The 17,787-nt window shown below is 55.2% G+C and overlaps 1 protein-coding gene across 1 annotated transcript; it reads left to right on the plus strand.

Annotated features, from left to right (window-relative positions):
• Nucleotides 1-1,875: 1,875 nt before the first annotated feature.
• On the plus strand, nucleotides 1,876-14,004 carry CDK5RAP3 (CDK5 regulatory subunit associated protein 3). Its single transcript, XM_080681518.1, has 14 exons — nucleotides 1,876-2,002; nucleotides 2,237-2,282; nucleotides 4,819-4,950; nucleotides 5,231-5,331; nucleotides 5,654-5,702; nucleotides 6,392-6,570; nucleotides 6,920-7,056; nucleotides 7,270-7,414; nucleotides 8,261-8,362; nucleotides 8,759-8,837; nucleotides 9,276-9,364; nucleotides 10,673-10,878; nucleotides 11,223-11,394; nucleotides 11,482-14,004. The coding sequence occupies exons 1-14, from the start codon at nucleotides 1,997-1,999 to the stop codon at nucleotides 11,545-11,547; spliced, it is 1,509 nt and encodes a 502-aa protein (XP_080537644.1). The 5' UTR covers nucleotides 1,876-1,996; the 3' UTR covers nucleotides 11,548-14,004.
• The last annotated feature ends 3,783 nt before the right edge of the window (nucleotides 14,005-17,787 follow it).

Consider the following 17,787-nt stretch of genomic DNA (forward strand, 5'->3'; position numbering starts at 1 on the left):
GGATCTGTTCTCGCCCCACCTTCTCTCCCTGCTCTACCACTTCTTGCTGAATCTCATACCCTCCCTCAGCTGCAGGGACCACCAGGACCACAGCTCAGCCCGTGGCTCTCCGGAGCTGTACCCCAGCCCCATGGCTCCTCTGAACTCTAGAGCTATGGACCCCAGTGCCTCCTGCACCCTTCCCCCAGGGGTCTCCCAGCACCACCAACCCCACAAGCCCAAGGCTGAAATACCCCCTCCCCCCACACCAGCTCAGCATCCTCAGCCCTGTCTCAGGTGGTGGCTCCTCCATTTAGGTGTCATCTTTGCAGTCCCCCCCCCTTCCGCCCCCAACACACAGCCAATCACTGGCCAAGTCCTGCTTATTTTCCTCCAAAGCATTCTGAAATCCAGCCCTCCCAGCCGCCTCATGCCTCTCTCCCAGGTTGGCCTGAACTTCCGCAGAATAGTCTCCTGACAGTCTTACCTCCCATGTCCCCATTCTTATGTCCCATGAATCCATCCTCCCTGCAGCCAATCGGTACAGGTCCCTCCCTGCCTCAAACCCTTAAAACCTCCAATGGTTCCTCTCTGCAGGGGTGAAGTCCAAGTTCTTTTTTATTTTTTTTAATCCTCACCTGAGGATATTTTTTCCATCGATTTTTAGAACGAGTGGAGGGGAGGGAGGGGGGGAGAGAGAGACCATCGATGTGAGGGAGACACATCGATTGGTTGACTCCCACACACGCCCTGATAGGGGCTGGGGATGAACTTGCAACCCAGGGACATGCCCCTGACTGGGAATTGAACCCGTAACCCTTCGGTGAGAGGGGCTGATGCTCTAACCACTGATCGCACCAGCCAGGGCCCAAGTTCTTTAATGAGACTCCATATGATATGACCATTCAACCTTTACAGTCTCTTCTCTGGCCAATCCATGCCTTTTACTACACAGAGGCTGGCCTGCCTGTAGGACCAGCTTCATGAGTGTGAGACCTATGTAGTGCCCTCTTGAAATCCTTCATATTTTTTAGCAAGGGCCCTGCACTTTAAAATATATATTTTTTTTAAAAATTGATTTTTAGAGAGAGAGGAAGGGAGAGAGAGAGAGAGAAACATTGATGTGGGAGCCTAACATCGATCAGCTGCCTCCTGCATGCCCCCTACTGGGGATCGAGCCTGCAACCTGGGCATGTGCCCTGACAGAAGCAAACCAGCAACCTTTCCTTGCATGGAGGACGCCCAACCCAGTCACACCGGCCAGAGCAAGGGCCCTGAATTTTCATTTTACACTGGACCCCACAAATTATATTGCCAGTTCCCTGCACCCCTCTTGCAGTTTGTAGCCTCCAAAGCTTTGTCTGTACAGTCTCTTCCACCGAAACACCCCTCCACACATCACCCTCTTTCTGCAGCTCTTCCGTTAAGACTCAATTTAGGCGTTGTGCTTGGGATGTCTCCCTGGGCCCTCTTTCCTCTCCTTCCCTGTCCTAATGAGCACGTAGCAGGTGCTCAGCACATTAGATAAACTGAATGGGAAGGCAAAGTGTAACAAAGTGCTAGAACAGAGTCACAAACTACGAGAAACAGTTAAACGACGGCAAGACGGGGAGAATGCAAATCAAAAGCCTCCGGTGCGCCCAGGCGGCGCTAGAACCCTGCCTGCAGACGCGTTAATCTGTGCTCAGAGGGTTCCACGTGGCTGCGACCAGCTCTCGGGCGCCGCCTGCCGCGATCGTGCCGCCACTGCAGCTCTTTCTGGCGCCCCGCCCCTCCCCGGCCCCCATTGGCTGTCTCCCGTTCTCCCGCCCCTCCTCGGCTCAGCCATTCGGAGCCCGGGGGTGGGTGGGGCTTGCGGCCAGGGGTGGAGCGAGCGCCTCGATTGGCTCTGAAGAAAGCGGCGACGTGGCGGAGGAGGCGGGTTTGGGCCTACACTGAAGCTCTGCCACTCGGGCGCTGGATTGGTGGTAGGCGGGGCGTGCCTGGGTCGTCGGCCGGAAGCAGAAGTGGAGGAAAGATGCAGGTGGGGGAACAGGAGCCGAGGAAATGCGGGGGCGGGGGAGCCCTCTCCCGCGACCCCTAAATTCGGTTCAGCCTGTCCGTCCCTAATCCGCTTCCTCGGCCACCCTCCCGGGCGGGCGGGCGCAGCCCTCCCCGGCCCCTCAGCCTGGCCCCGCAGGTGCCCATGAAATAAGCGCGCGAGTGGCACGCCCCTTCCCCGCGCTCACATCCCACTGTTTATCGTGTTTCCCGCCAGGACCATCAGCACGTGCCCATCGACATCCAGACGAGCAAGCTGCTGGGTAGGACGGGGCGTCCCTGCGCAGCCAGCTTTCTGGGGGAGCCCGGCCCCTTCCCCCCTGTCGCCAGCAGCTGGGAGCCCTGACGCCCGGAGGCCCCTGTTAAATCGCTGACCGGCGCCACGGGCTGTGCCCGGCCTGTGGCCTGACCTGCCTCGCCAACAGGAGCGGGAGGGAACCATACCTAGTCTGCACTTGACCCGCGTTTTCCACTTTAACATTTAGAACATGTGTTGTCCAACCACATCCTTCAGGCTTAGGGAGGGGAATGACTTACCTCAAAGAGTCCTAACACAGTGGTATGTCAGGCTCCAGTGTCTATGCTTTTTGTATTAAGCTGGGGAAAACTCTTCTTTCTTTCTTTTTATTTATTTAATTAATCATTTATGTATTTATAAATGTATTTTTACTAGAGACCCAGTGCATGACATTGGTGCACTGAGGGGGGCCCTCAGCCCTGCCTGGGCTCTTTCACAGCCCCTGTACTCTCAGGAGATGTCCATCTGACCGCTTAGCCCACTCCCTAAGCCACAGTCCGACTGCCTTAGCGCAGCCGCAGAGGCTGGAGCTGGGCTCCCTGTCAGCCCATTCTGAGCGGCCTCCCGCTGTGGGAACGCACTGACCACCAGGGGCAGCTCCTGTGTTGAGCGTCTGCCCCCTGGTGGTCGGTGCATGGCATAGAGATGGGTCGTTCAGTCAATTTGCATATTACCCTTTTATTACATAGGAGGAGGAAAATAGGATTGATTTCAGAGAGGAAGGGAGAGAGAGAGAGAGAAACATCAGTGATGGGAGAGAATCATTGATCAGCTGTCTCCTGCACGCCCCACACTGGGGATTGAACCCACAACCCTGGTGGGAACCGAACAGCGGCCTCTTGGTTCGTAGGTCGACGTTCCACCACCGAGCCACACCAGCCTGGGCTCCCTTTTCTTTTTTTGTTATTTTATAAAAATATATATTTTATTGACTTTTTACAGAGAGGAAGGGAGAGGGATAGAGAGTTAGAAACATTGATGGGAGAGAAACATCAATCAGCTGCCTCTTGCACACCTCCTACTGGGGATGTGCCCGCAACCAAGGTACATGCCCTTGACCGGAATCGAACCTGGGACCTTTCAGTCCACAGGCCGATGCTCTATCCACTGAGCCAAACCGGTTAGGCTCTTTTTAAAAGCTTCCATCTTCCCTTGACTTTAGGAAGAAGAGGGACATAGACCCAGTTGGAAATAAAGGCCTGTTAGTGGCAGGGCCATCTCCCTGATGTCTGTATCTGATCCACAGCCCTGCTCCCCAGTTCAGGGCAAGGCAGGACCTCTTCCTCCTGACCTCTCCAGGGCATTGCACAGCTGCTGGGTTTTTAAATGCTTACTGGATTAATTGGTTTGATGCCATATCTTTTGTTAAGATGTCTGTTTGCTTCTAGTTCGGGGACATCCACAGAAGTTTTCTTTCTGAACATTTTAAAGGAATACAGCAGAGGGACTAGAATGATAACTACTGTGGGGTGCCAGTGTTGGACCGATTTATCAGCAGGGCAGGTTCTGAATTGACCGCTGTGGGCCAGTTAGTCCGGTGCAGTGGCCCCTTCCTTGGCTTCATTTCAGATCTGTCCCAGCTCTTCAGCACATGTGCAGTCTCGGTGTATGAACTTGTCCTTGGTCACGAGGATATAGAGCAGACCCTCAATCATTCACGGAGGGTCCGCTCTATACCAGGTGCAGTTTTAGGCACTTGACATTATACAAAGGAAAATCAGTAGGATTTATTGAGTCCTTGCCATGTAACAGGCACAGTATTCAATGCTTTATGTACATTTTCCCTTATACTCAGTACCTTATTATCCCCATTGTACACGTGGGGAAACTGAGGCACGGAGGGTGAGAGACTTGCCCAAGGAAGTTGATAATTAGAAGGCAGGACTACCTGAACCACTACACCTAGCTCTTAGCTCTCTCCTGCTGACGAAACGTGCATGGCTCTCAGCCACCCTGACCCTCTACTAGAAACATAAATCTAGGCCCTGATTCCAGGAGGTCAGTCACACGGTTTTCACGTGTCCAGGGTGGAACCTCACCGGTAAGAACAGACCGGTGTTATGTAGTCTTTAGGGCGCTATAGGTATTAGGGGCTTTGCAATTGTTCATTCCCCCAGTACTTGGCATAACCCTTTGTGTTTTCCATTGTCATGGTTAATCCCAGCCCTGAGGAAGTGGAAGTTGAACATCAGCCTCTGTCAAGAAAGTTATAATTACCCCTGGAAGCAAAAATATTATGGAGAATTTAGAGTGGTCAAAAGTGGCGCTTTGATGTCAGGACTAATTTAAAGCTTTTCTTTATCCTCTTGTGGAGGCAATTGCTCTGGGGAGTCAGGTTGCCAATGTCGGTTTAGCTCCTGCGAGCATCCCTTTGGGTCTGTCTTCATTTCCATCTTCCCCGGACTCCCACCTTAACCACTGTGAATACAACTTTTAGCCCCTGTCTTAGCGTATCTGGCCGTAGGAATGGCAGCGCTGTGATTTGGGTGTTTCTCACGTAGACTGGCTGGTGGACAGAAGGCATTGCAACCTGAAATGGCAGAGTCTGGTGTTGACCATCCGAGAGAAGATCAATGCTGCCATCCAGGACATGCCAGAAAGCGAAGAGATTGCCCAGCTGCTCTCCGGATCCTGTGAGTGCTTTGGGGCTTCATTACCGGAGCCCTCGCTTCCCCTGGCGCAGTACAGAGCAGCCGAGCTGCTCCCCTGTTGTTTAGCCACAGCTGATCCCTAGAGAAAGACTTGTCCAGGGGTGTAGATGCTCATTTCTTCCAACACAAACTGATGGAGAGAGCTGTGCATGATGGGAGAACTGTGCTTACTTCACTTACTGGCATGTGAGTCACCTATTGGCCAGAGTAGATGGGGAAGATACTGGAATTCTCAGCGTCTTTGCTGTTCCTTGCTTTCCAGACATTCACTACTTTCACTGCCTGAGAATCGTGGACCTTCTCAAAGGCACAGAAGCTTCCACAAAAAATATTTTTGGCCGGTACTCTTCTCAGCGAATGAAGGCAAGTGTGGGCAAGGGTGGTCATGGGGTCAGAGCCTCTCGGGTCTCTCGGAGCTATCTGGTGGAGATGCCTACATGGAACGCTTCCGGAACTTTCTCTCCATCCCCATAGTTTATGCCAGAAGTAGCTCCTTTGGGGCTTGCTCGTTGGCGCCACACTCTTAAAATCAAGCGGGTGGTCCAGCCAGTGCTACAGAGGAGGACAAGGCATTTGTGTTTGATGTGATGCGAAGACTGGGAGAGCTTGCCCTGCTCTGGGCTGGCGCTGGGACGTGACTGCTGAGTGCTGTCCTGGCTCACTTCCTGTTTCTGTTCCCCCGCAGGATTGGCAGGAGATCGTGGCCCTGTATGAGAAGGACAACAGCTACCTCGGTAAGGCGGGCCAGCCTGGGCCTCCGGGTGTCCAGGGCGCCACTGGGGAAGCCCACTCCCATAGTTCCGAGACACTAAGCTTCTAGGAGACACAGACCGTGTAGGGGGAGAGGTTGGGCTGTAGATGTTGGCCAGGTGGGGAAATAAATTCCACAGTGCTGGGAGGTAGGTAATAGGTAAACGCCAGGCCTGACCCAGCAGGTATGTGGGAGTTCTCCACCACTGAACTCTTGTAAGGTGGAGTGTGGAACCCATTCCCTCCACACCCCCATTCTATAGTAGGCAGAAGACGCAGGGATTATCCTTGGGGCCATATCAAGTTCCTGAGAGAGTAATTGAAGGGCTGATTGTAGTTTGGGTGTGTTTTCTAATAGTATAAATAATACTAATTATAATACGTAATATTTACCAAGCACCTACTAAATACCTAAAAACAGGGAATTGGGCTTGGTGTTTTATGTGGATTCCCTCTTTCAGTCCTCACGGCAAATACTGCTGTCCTTGTGATACAGATGAGGATTGGGTTAGAGACGTTAAATGGCTGTCTTAGGTTCCATAGTGAGGAAGGGGAGGAGCTGGGAAGCCACCCCATGCTCTTCCCCACCAAATGGGGGTACATGTGTGCATGTCCTGGGGCATGCTTGCCTTACATGCGGGGGTCTGAGGTGAATTTCCTGGGCCCTTCTCAGTGGAACTCTCTAGCCTCCTCGTTCGGAACGTCACCTATGAGATCCCCTCGCTGAAGAAGCAGATCGCCAAGTGCCAGCAGCTGCAGCAAGAATATAGCCGCAAGGAGGAGGAGGGCCAGGGCGGGGCTGCCGAGATGCGGGAGCAGTTCTACCACTCGTGCAAGCAGTACGGCATCACGGTGAGCCGGGCATCACGGTGAGCCGGGCATCACGGTGAGCCGAGCATCACGGTGAGCCGGGCATCACGGTGAGCCGGGCATCACGGTGAGCCGAGCATCACGGTGAGCGGAGCATCACGGTGAGCCGGGCATCACGGTGAGCAGAGCATCACGGTGAGCGGAGCGGAGGGCACTGGGGCCTCTGCCTGCTGGACCCCGCAGCTCTGCAGCTGGGAAAGGCTCCCCTCGCAGCCTGCCTGTGCCCTTTGGGGGCCCGCTTCTCTCCTGAATGGTCTTCGCGTGTTTTCTTTCGTCTGTTGGCCCCACTTCCCGGCGCTCTGCCTTAGCCTCCTTCTTCGATCCTCTCCAGGGAGACAATGTGCGGAGAGAACTGCTGGCCCTGGTGAAGGAGCTACCAAGTCAACTGGCCGAGATCGGGGCGGGGGCTCAGGCCCTGGGGGAGGCCATCGACCTGTACCAGGCCTGCGTGGGCTTCGTGTGTGAAAGGTAAAGAGGACCGTGGCTGCTCTGTAGCGGGGGCAGTCTGCCTGTTTCCCTGGCTGTTCTCTCTTCTCCACGTGCATTTTCCCCACATGACACTGAGTTTAATTTTCCGCACGAACCCGTGGGAGCTCTGCCCATGTGACCGTAGGGCCCAGGCCAAAGCCCTGCTGGCTTCGTGAGTGGGCCCAGGAGGCTCAGTTACGTGCCCCGTTGCAGCCCCGAAGAGCAGGTGCTGCCGATGCTGCGGTTTGTGCAGAAGCGGGGGAACGCCACGGTGTACGAGTGGAGGACGGGGACAGCGCCCTCCGTGGTGGAACGGCCGCACCTGGAGGAGCCGCCCGAGCAGGTGGAAGAAGACGCGGTGAGACGGCTGGGGGAGAGCTCTCCCCACACGCTCCCAACACACACAGCCCAGACCTCAAGCCTGAATTCAGAGTCCCAGAGGAAGGAAGGGGCTTGTGTGGGAGGCTTTGGTGGAAGGGACCAGGGGCCCGACTCCCCTCTTTTTCAGGCCACCTTTTTTTAAAAAAATACATTTTTATTGATTCAGAGAAGAAGGGAAAGGGAGAGAGATAGAAACATCAATGATGAGAGAATCATCGATCAGCTGCCTCCTGCAATCTCCCCACCAGGGATTGAGCCCGCAACCCAGGCACATGCCCTGATCGGGAATCGAACCGTGACCTCCTGGTTCATTGGTCGATGCTCAGCCTCTGAGCCACGCCGGCCGGGCTTTCTGGCCTTCTTGAGGTCAGAGTATAGAAGAGTGCTGGGAGCCTCAGCAAGCTGCTTGGCTTTGAACTAGGAACCTTCAGTCCCATCAGCTCTCCAAGATAGGCTCTCCTTTGGGGAGCTCGGAGGCCACTGCATTTAAACCAGCCGTGGGCAAACTACGGCCCGCGGGCCGGACCCGTTCGGCTGTTCTATCCGGCCCGCGGAGCCGAAAGAGCGGAGGGTTCTCTTGCTCTCCCCTCCGCTCCTTTACTTTGAATTTATATTAGTTCACACAAACACTCCATCCATGCTTTTGTTCCGGCCCTCCGGTCCAGTTTAAGAACCCATTCTGGCCCTTGAGTCAAAAAGTTTGCCCACCCCTGGAAACAGTGGACTAGCACATCCTACTGAGGCGGCCGAGGCCTGTGGAAAGGCAGGCCCCTCCCTTATCATCCCCACTTTCTGCGAGCTAACCCTTTCTTTCTCCTTCTAGATTGACTGGGGCGACTTTGGGGTGGAGGTGGCCTCTGAAGGGACTGACCCTGCCCAGTCCGCTGGCATTGACTGGGGCATCTCCCTGGAATCGGATTCAAAGGTGAGGATGCCCTCTTGGTCCCTCTCTGAGGACTTTCTACGATGACTGCTTCAGTGAGAAGAAAAGTCTTGTCTGTGCCTTTAAAGGCATCATTGGAAGCTCGTAGCTCTCAGACCAGGTGTGGTTCAGGGGAGACAGCTTCCAAAGTGACATCTCGGCGTCTTGACCTCTTCTCCTGGTGTTTGGGGCAAGATGGGGGGTTGTCAGCAGGTGGTAACTCTACAAAGCAGTGGGGAGGGTGGCAACATGCATGGCCTCACACTGGCATCTTTGCCACCTGCCACAGGCCTGCCTGTCCTTCCTACAGTTGAAATGTGCAGTTGTTGCACTTAGGGAGGGCTTCCTTTGCTGGGAAAATTCTGCCAACATTCCTGGGGTTCTTTGCTTTCCACCCAGGAAGTTGGGGGTGATGGCATAGACTGGGGAGACGATGCTGCCGCTCTGCAGATCACAGTGGTGGAGGCTGGAACTGAGGGTAAGTGCACCGTCTCCTGCCAGAAACCCTCAAGGTTTTAGAGAGGAATGTGGGCCAGCCATTCTGGCCAGAGGGCTCCAGGAGTGCCCATAGGCTCTGAGTCTGAACTGACCCCTCCCCACCCGCTGGGAGGCTGTAGCAGTGATGGGAGCCACTAGAGGGCAGTGCAGGCCGAGACTTCACCCCCTACGCCCAGAGGGCTGGCCTCACTCCTCAGACCCAGCGCTGTGGTCCTCCTCACAGGCTGCGGGTTGGCAGAAGTGCCTGACCAGGGCTGAGACACCGGCATGGGTAACCTTTCCCCCTGGGGTTGGAACAGGAAGTGCTTTAGTTCAGTGAGTCCATGTCCATATTAACCCACCAGAGCTCTCACTTGGGGGAGGCCTCCTCCTCCGGTCCTCAGCTCCTTCGTCACCTCTCTGTCTCTCCTCCTGGCAGCTCCGGAAGGTGTTGCTAGGGGCTCCGATGCCCTGACACTCCTCGAATACCCTGAGACCCGGAACCAGTTCATCGATGAGCTCATGGAGGTACCTTCATCCTCTGCGACGGGTGGGAGCCGGCGCCGCCTTGGAGGCCTTGCTCCAGACCCCTGACCCGCCCTTCCTGTTTCTGGGAAGGACACCGGAGACATCACATACTAGGATGCCCCGTCCATTCAGCAAGGGTTTCTCCTGCACCTTCTCAGCCCCTGGCACTGCCTGAGGTGCCAGAGAGTGAGCGGGGAATAAGACAGTCCAAGTCCTTGGCCCCCTGGAGCTTACATTCCAGTGGGGAATGCAGACAGGAGACAAGATGAATGAAGTAAGAGATGCGGTATGTTAGGTGTTAACGGAAGTGCCGCGGAGGAAAAGGGTGCTGGAGGGCTGCTGGACTTTAGATCGGGTGACCAGGGAGGCCTCGTGGTGAAGGTGACCAGTAAGCCAGGACCTGCAGGGGTGCAGAGAGAGCCATGTGGAAGCCTGGCCGAAAAGCTCTCCAGGCAGAGGGCGCGACTGCAAAGGCCCTGAGACGGGCGCATGCCCTGCACATGTGATGCAGGGAGGCCGGCATGGCAGAGCTGGGAATGGGACGCAAAGGCGATCAGAGAGGTGACGCATCTGGACTTGGGCTTTTACTACGAGTGACGGACACGCTGTTAGAGGTTTGGAGCCACATGATCTCATTTGTGAGCCAATACTACCCCGGTGGCGAAGGTACAAGCAGCCCAGAGTAAGGAGCCAGTGTTCTCGGTCCTTCTTTGTGGGACTGGGAAGCTGGGGGCTGCCCTTGTTCATCTCTGGGTCTGTTCCCTCCCAGTGCCCTGCTGGCTGGGGAGGCTTCATGAAGATTATTGTCCTCGCCGGTTTCATCCTCTTTCTGTCCAGAGAGGTCCCTCCTAGCCTCCATGGCAGAGGAGGATAGAGGAGATCAAGCTTCCGTGGTTGAATGAGAGGGACAAGATGTGGACTGTTCTCAGAGTCTTCCTAGCCCTTCCTTATTCCAGGGATTCCTCTCCCTGAGTCTCATTCCTCCCACGGAGAGAAAACACCTTCACCGGGGCTGAGAGAGCCCTCTGAATCTCTGCGTTCTTAGTTATCTGATCCACTGCGAGGAGGAAGCGGGGTCCAGGCCTAGATAGGGCCTGAGGTAGGAATGGGTGACAGCAGAGTGAAGCAGAGGCTGCCCCAAGCTCTCACTTTATAGTTGGTGTGTTCCTAGCAATAAAAGTATTCAGAGGAAGGAACCCCTCCGCACCCAGAGCCTCACCCTTACATCTCATTCTTCATTTGGGGCAGGCTGAGGGCTTAGCCTCAGAGTTCTCTTCTTGGTTTGAACCAAATCCTCTTCGTCCTCAGCTCGAGATCTTCCTGTCCCAGAGAGCAGTAGAGATGAGCGAGGAGGCCGACATCCTGTCTGTGAGCCAGTTCCAGCTGGCTCCAGCCATCCTGCAGGGCCAGACCAAAGCGAAGATGGTAACCATGGTGTCAGTGCTGCAGGATCTGATTGGCCGGCTCACCAATCTCCGAATGCAACACCTGTTTATGATCCTGGCCTCACCAAGGTCTGGCTTTCCCCTTGACATTGGGCTGTTCCGGGATCGGAGCAGGACTCCTCCACCTTGAAGAGTCCTGACCCCTTGTATTCTTCTCCATGACCCCTCAGACCTCGTGCCTGCCTTCCATAGCTGGGCCTTCCCCCCTGGGGACCTAGATTCTCCGTGGGGCAAGATGGGGTGATGTGATGTATGCAGTCACAACCCGGAGGACAGGGGAACCAGGAGGTAGTCCTTACAGCGAAGGTGGAAGGATGAGGCCAGCTAGGGATTTGGTTTCCTGAGCTGCATCTTTGCAGTTGAACGGAAATGCTCAGGTGGCTCTGCTACACCACTGCCCTGAACGCCTGCAGGTATGTGGACAGAGTGACCGAGTTCCTCCAGCAGAAGCTGAAGCAGTCCCAGCTGCTGGCTTTGAAGAAAGAGCTGATGGTGCAGAAGCAGCAGGAGGCACTGCAGGAGCAGGCAGCTCTGGAGCCCAAGCTGGACCTGCTGCTGGAGAAGACCAAGGAGCTGCAGAAACTGGTAAGACAGGAAAGGGAACCCTACCGGGGTGGGGGGGGACCCCCAGTTTCTTCAGAATGAGGTCCTCTCGGCATCGCTGTCTTTCAGATCGAAGCTGACATTTCCAAGAGGTACAACGGGCGCCCCGTGAACCTGATGGGGACCTCTCTGTGACACCCTCACGCTTCCTGCTCGTCTTCTCGGCCTTCAGGACGGAGGTGGGATGCCAGGGCTCATGTTGCGGGGCCTTTCCCAGCAAGAGACCAGGCTGATGGGAGGATGGAAAGCCACGTGCGGGAACCATCACCCAGATGGTGACCTTGGCACTCACTGTACTCTCCGCAAGAAGCCGTCTTATGGGCCCTGTAGCCTGTGAGCCTGACAGCCAGCATCTCCTTGTTAACCCAGTTGGACTTAATAAAAGAGGAAGCGACTGGCTTGATCCTGACAGTTTCTGCTTCCCTGGGCCTGGAGCTGAGACTGCACACCTGTTTGCATGGGGGTCGTGATCCCCGTGGGCTCCCCGGGCCACCAGCTGTTCCTGTGCAGGCCCAGGTTAGGGATCTGTCCTCTGGGTGACAGGGAGGGGCCAGATTAGAATCTGCAGATGGTTCAGCAAGGGGCCCTGGGGTAACTGAGTCAGGGGGCCCCTTTTTCGGAGCCAGGCCCAGCCTGCCCCACTCAGGCCAGAGCCCAAGAGTAGCAGTCAGGTGGCCTTGCTGGAGCCGGCAAAGCTGTCTTTCCCTTTTACCCACTGCTTCCCCCCGGCAGAGGGGAAATGCGGTTTGGGGAGGAAAGTCTGATGAACAAGGTGGAGACAGGAGTTGTCACCTTCACTAGCTGCCTGTTCACTTCCTGCCCGTAACTGCCTGCTCTCTGATTGGGTAGAGCCCACCCCAAGACAGCACCCGTCTCCCAAGCCACCTACCCATCTCTGTTTCCCAGGAAGGGTAGGGGCTGGGGATGGCCGGCAATTCGATTTTAATTTCATAGCAGAGCAGTTGATTCATGGCTCTTTGTCGCTGGCGTTGACTCCCGTAATGACTTTCCATCAAAATGAAAAGTGGAGTGACACCACTCATTATTCCTGCTGCTTGTTATCTCAGTTCTGGGGAGGGCCGCCCCCTCCCTGCTGCCTTTCAGCCGTCCTGGACAGTGAGTGATGGCCCCTATTAATCACCGACCCCGCGGACTCCGGCGGACACACGCTATCCAAAGGAGAGAGAGATAAGGCAGCATGAACTGCTTGAAGCTGCTCCTATCAATTAATGTCAGCCCATCGCTTCCCCCCAATCTTTGCCTGTTCACCTCCTTTTGGGGGTCTTGGGGACTGAAACAAGTCTAGGAATTGAAAAGGGGACATACTGGTGTGGAATGTCGAGGTAAAACTGTCCTTGGGATGGAAGGGGCCTGAGTGGGCCGTGTCCTGCCCTCAGCCGCTGTGAGGGCGCTCGGCCTAGGGAGCTGTCAGCGTCTCTTGGTCCTTCCCCTCAAGCGAATGGTGCTTCCTCCTGCCCCACCTGTTCAGCTGCTGGCTCCATTGGCCTCTGGCCTCCCTCTTGCAGCAGCCATCAGCTCCCCGAGGCATGCTGCCCTTGCCCACGCCAACATCCCTCGTCCAATCACCAGCTGTTATACAGACTCCATTGCTCACTGGGCTCCGAGCTTCAGGGAGAGGCCCTGCGGGTCACGTGACCTGCAGGCTCGGTTTGGGCCTCAAAAGCTCTCACTCCTGGCCTTGCAGAGGAGCGCCTCGCCGGCCTCTGCCCGCTGAGGGTGGGAGAAGGTGTGTAGGCTGAGGCGTGGCCATCTGTGCAGGAAGGGAAGTGGCTTTAGGTAAAAAGGGTTTCTCAGTAGGTTTTGGTGTCCTGGTAAAAGGTATGATTAGGGGACTGTTCCCAGCCCACCTGACTCCTAGGCTGATGTAAATGGCCTTTTAAAAGCCTTTAACCCCGTAACATGGGTTGTTCTGCAGATCCTTTAGCCCCATTTGCCTTTGGCCTCGTGCTTCGCTTCCTGGGGCCCCTTTCCCGACCTGAAGATCCTGCCTGGCTGTTCACTCCCAGTGTCGCTCAGATCTGCTCCCAGGTTTCCCTTACATCACTGATTGCATTTCGGTTCCTGCTTGTTTGTCTCAGAATTGCCTCAGGTGGTTGTGAGCATTAAATGAGTTAATGTAGCCCTAGCTGGGTTGGCTCAGTGGATAGAGCGTCGGCCTGCAGACTAAAGGGTCCTGGGTTCAATTCCGGTCAAGAACACATGCCCGGCCCTAACTGGTTTGGCTCAGTGGATAAAGTGTCGGCCTGCGGATTCAAGGGTCCCAGGTTCGATTCCGGTCAAGGGCATGTACCTTGGTTGCGGGCACATCTCCAGTAGGGGGTGTGCAGGAGGCAGCTGATTGATGTTTCTCTCCCATCGATGTTTCTAACTCTCTATCCCTCTCCCTTCCTCTCTGTAAAAAATCAATAAAATATATTTTTTAAAAAAAAGAACACATGCCCGGGTGCAGGCTCGATCCCCAGTGGGGGTGTGCAAGAGGCAGCCGATCAATGATTTGTTCTCATCATTGATGTTTCTATCTCTCTCCCACTCCCTTCTCTCTCTCTCTGAAATCAATAAAAAATATTTTTTAAAATGAGTTAATGTATACAGAGTGCTCAGAACCGTGCGGGGCACAGAGTAAGTACTCGCTGGAAGAAACGTGAGCTCTTATTCCTGGTTTGTGAAGTAATGAGGACCTTTCATCCTTGTCTAACTTGCCTTCTTGGAAGGGAGGGGCGAGAGCCTCCTGGTGGAGATGGAAGAACACGTTCTGAGCGGCCAGGTTTTTAGGATTGAAGAAAAGGTCAGGGGGAGAGGGAGGAGGGGGCCAAGATTGCACCCTCAGAATCCTTAGTGTGATGTGGATTTACTGCCCAGAGCGCACCTTACTTTCATGGATAACTTTTATGCCACTTCCTTGCAGAGATTTAAGGCTCTCACTACTTAGCTAAGATTTGTCTTCCTGCTTCGATAAGGAAGCAGAGCCTTTCCAAAACCCACTCGCCTGCTAACTCCAGCCACTGCCCAAGCCCCACACAGTCTCCACTCGAAGGAAGCCTTCCTGCCTGCACAGCGCCCTCTCAAAGCGAGGCTCTTTACAGTCAGCAGAAGCAGGACCCCTGGGCGCTGCAGCCTGCGGTGCTGGCCATGACCGTGGGCTAAGTGCAGTGCCAACAACTGTTCATCTGGGTTCTGGCCGCCCGCTAAGGGAGAGGTGGGTCCTACACATGCAGAACCAGTTTCCCATGGCCAGTGTGGGCTGGGAATTAGCTGCACGAGTCGGACTGAAAACCTCACCCATCTAAAGAGTTACCTGCTCGCCTTAGCCGGTTTGGCTCAGTGGATAGAGCGTCGGCCTGCGGACTGAAGGGCCCCAGGTTCGATTCCGGTCAAGGGCATGTACCTTGGTTGCGGGCACATCCTCTGTGGGGGGTGTGCAGGAGGCAGCTGATCGATGTTTCTCTCTCATCGATGTTTCTAACTCTCTATCACTCTCCCTTCCTCTCTGTAAAAAAATTAATAAAATATATTTTTTTTAAAAAAAAAAGTTACCTGCTCCAGGAACTGCCCGGCCCGAGGACCAAAGGCAAGCACATCCCAGGCCCTCAAGTCAGGAGCTGATCCTGCTCTCGATCACGTGTGCCTCCCCCACCCCTCTCGCCCTTTCCCTCATTCATTCCCAAGATTTTGCCTACAATTTCTCCTCTGGCCCTGGGCTCTTACCTGCCTTTTAATCCACACCTGCCTGTCCTATTACTAATTTTTTGTTTTGTTTTTTAATCCTCACCTGAGGACATTTTTTCCATTGATTTTGAGAGTAGAAGGGGCTGGGGGGTGGGAGGAGGGAGAGAGAGAGAGAGAGAGGAAAGAAAGACGCATCCATTGGTTGCCTCTCACACACGCTCTGACCAGGGATCAAACCTACAACCGAGGTACATGCCCTTAACTGGGAATCAAACCGGCAACCTGTTGGTGGGCAGGCCAACGCTCTAACCACTGAGCAATGCCAGCCATGGCTGTCCTGTTACTAATTTTTATTTCATCTCTTTTTTTTTTCTGCAAAAACTTTATTGTTTCTATTTGGTCCAATGCCTGGGAGAGGGCTTCAGGGAGAGGCTCAGGTAAGAGCCAGACACCAGGGGGATGCAGAGGGGCCCCTCCAAGGCCTCTGGGCTCCAAAGGCTCCTAGTCGTGCTTGAGGGGGAGCCTCTGGAAGAGATACTGGCCCAGCCCAGCCCGGGGGCCGGCACCTGCGGAGGTGAGTCAGGTGTCGGCCATCTTCTTGATGAGTTTCACCTCCTCACCCCGGAAGTGGTTCTCCAGGAAGTCACGGAGCTGAGGGACTGCGCGGGCAGAACCAGGGCCTGCAGCTCCAAAGGGCCTGGGTCAGGCTCCTCTCCAAGGCCAGGCGGCTGCCATGGCGTCCTGAGTTTTGCCCAGTCACCTTGGGAGGCTTCAGCACGTCCTTTAAAAGACGCTCAGCGCCCTTGACCTTCTTCTCCGCCAACTTGCAGGAGAAGCGGCCCACGCCTTCGAGAGCCACACCGTCACCGGCGAAGTAGAAGCCCAGAGAGAGGTAGGTGTGGGCGCCCGCGGATGCAGGTTGGCCAGGCCGTTGACCGCAGCTTCCTCCTCGGTGGAATAATTCTGACGACTTTGGGAGCTCATGGTTGTTCGGCAATAAGGAGTTAAGGTAGAAAAACCCCGGTGTGTTGGCTGGTCTCGGAGGTGGTTCTGGAGGTGGTTCTGGAGGTGGTGACTGGATCAGAGGCTGGAGCGAGGTCGGAGGCTGGAAGAAGGGGCGTCCCTGGGTCTGTTCCGTCCAAACACTGTTGAAGCAGGAGACAGATCTGGACCGCCGAGGGGACTGTCTTATTTCGCCTCTTGTCACTTGTTTATTCTCCTCCTCTCCTATGCACACATGGGAAAATCTATTAAGAGTAATAAGTTAGAGAGGGGACAAGAAAAGAAGGTGGTGGTGACTGGCATGTTCTCTAGATCCGGGAAGCCTGGGTCAAATCCTGGCCTTTTCTTGCCGTCTGAGTGACCCTGGGCGAGGCCCTGGCCCTCTCTGTGCCTCCTTCCCGGGGAGGTCGCTGCCGTGGTGTATGCGCACCTGGGCAGTGGCTGTCACAGTAAGCCTCACGTGTCAGCTGTTGCCAGAGGCTGCTGGACCAGAATTATCCTGGCCTGAGGTTAGAAACTTGTGCTGGGGTCCTGGCTCTGTATGTCCCAGATATTCCCACATGTCCCCACCCAAACCCATCATCATCCCCAGCCCACACTTCCTCCCTTTCTGCCTTCTCTGCGCACTCCCCTCTAACCCACCTTCCCCACGTGCCACGGGCTTTGTCACCCTAATCATCCCGCAGCCTAGAAACTCAGACGACCCCTTAGCTCTCCAAATTCCTAGTGCAGTCAGCCGGCTGGCTCTTAATATTCAGGCTTCACCTGCCTTCCAGCCTGGGGATCCATCCAAGACACCACACCCTCTTGGTCCCCAAAACCCCACCCTCTTCTTGGCCCCTCCTAGCCTTCCAGATCAGAGATCCAGACATGTCTCCCTGGACCTTCCCAGCACCCCTGCAGAATTAGCCCTCCCTCCTCAGCCGCACCCTGACTGCATCTCACTGCCTTCCCAGGGTCTGTCCCCAAACTGAGCTGCTTAAGGGCCGGGACCGGGTCTTGCTCATGTTCGTGTCCCCTTTGGAATCGCAAACATCTCTGAACTTCAATGGTCTTAATGATCTCTGAAGTGACTCTGACCTCTATAATACTATGATCATATGGCTCACAAGTTATAAAAAAGAATAGGCCCACAACACATGATGTTTAGAAAGAAAATTGGGTGTAAGCAGGCTTTTCAACTGGACTGATGGCGATTAAGGTCCTGTCCCCAGCCATCCAATGAGAGCGCTGCCTTGGGTATGGTGCGGGCCTCGGGCCTCGTCCCTTCTCTTTCCGTTTCTCGAGGACCAGAGGGGAGGGGAGGGGTAGGGAGGGGAGGGGGGAGGCAATATCTCCATCCTCTTGGAGATATCATTGCTTCACAGCCGGGTTTGCTACCTGAAGCCGGGGTCAGCCCCCACTTGCTGAATGTCAGCCATATGAGGGCTCCCAAGGAGCTGCTCTGCCCCCGAGGGATCAGGCCCCAGGAGCCGCTTCCAGGCCGGCAGATCCCAGGGCCCAGCAGGAGGGTGTCACGGCCGCGCCAGGGCTGTGGAGCAGGGTGCCAGCTGACCGCAGAGCCTTGTCCTCCAGGTGCCCTTCCTCCCTGGTGACGGCAGGGCCTCTCGGAGTAAATTGGCCCTGTGTAAACTCTCACTCATCCTGCCTGCCGCCTCCTCTCGTTCCCCAGGCTTCAAAGAAAAC

This window comes from Plecotus auritus (assembly GCF_963455305.1).
Source record: "Plecotus auritus genome assembly, chromosome: 7".
Classification (NCBI taxonomy): Eukaryota; Metazoa; Chordata; class Mammalia; order Chiroptera; family Vespertilionidae; genus Plecotus; species Plecotus auritus.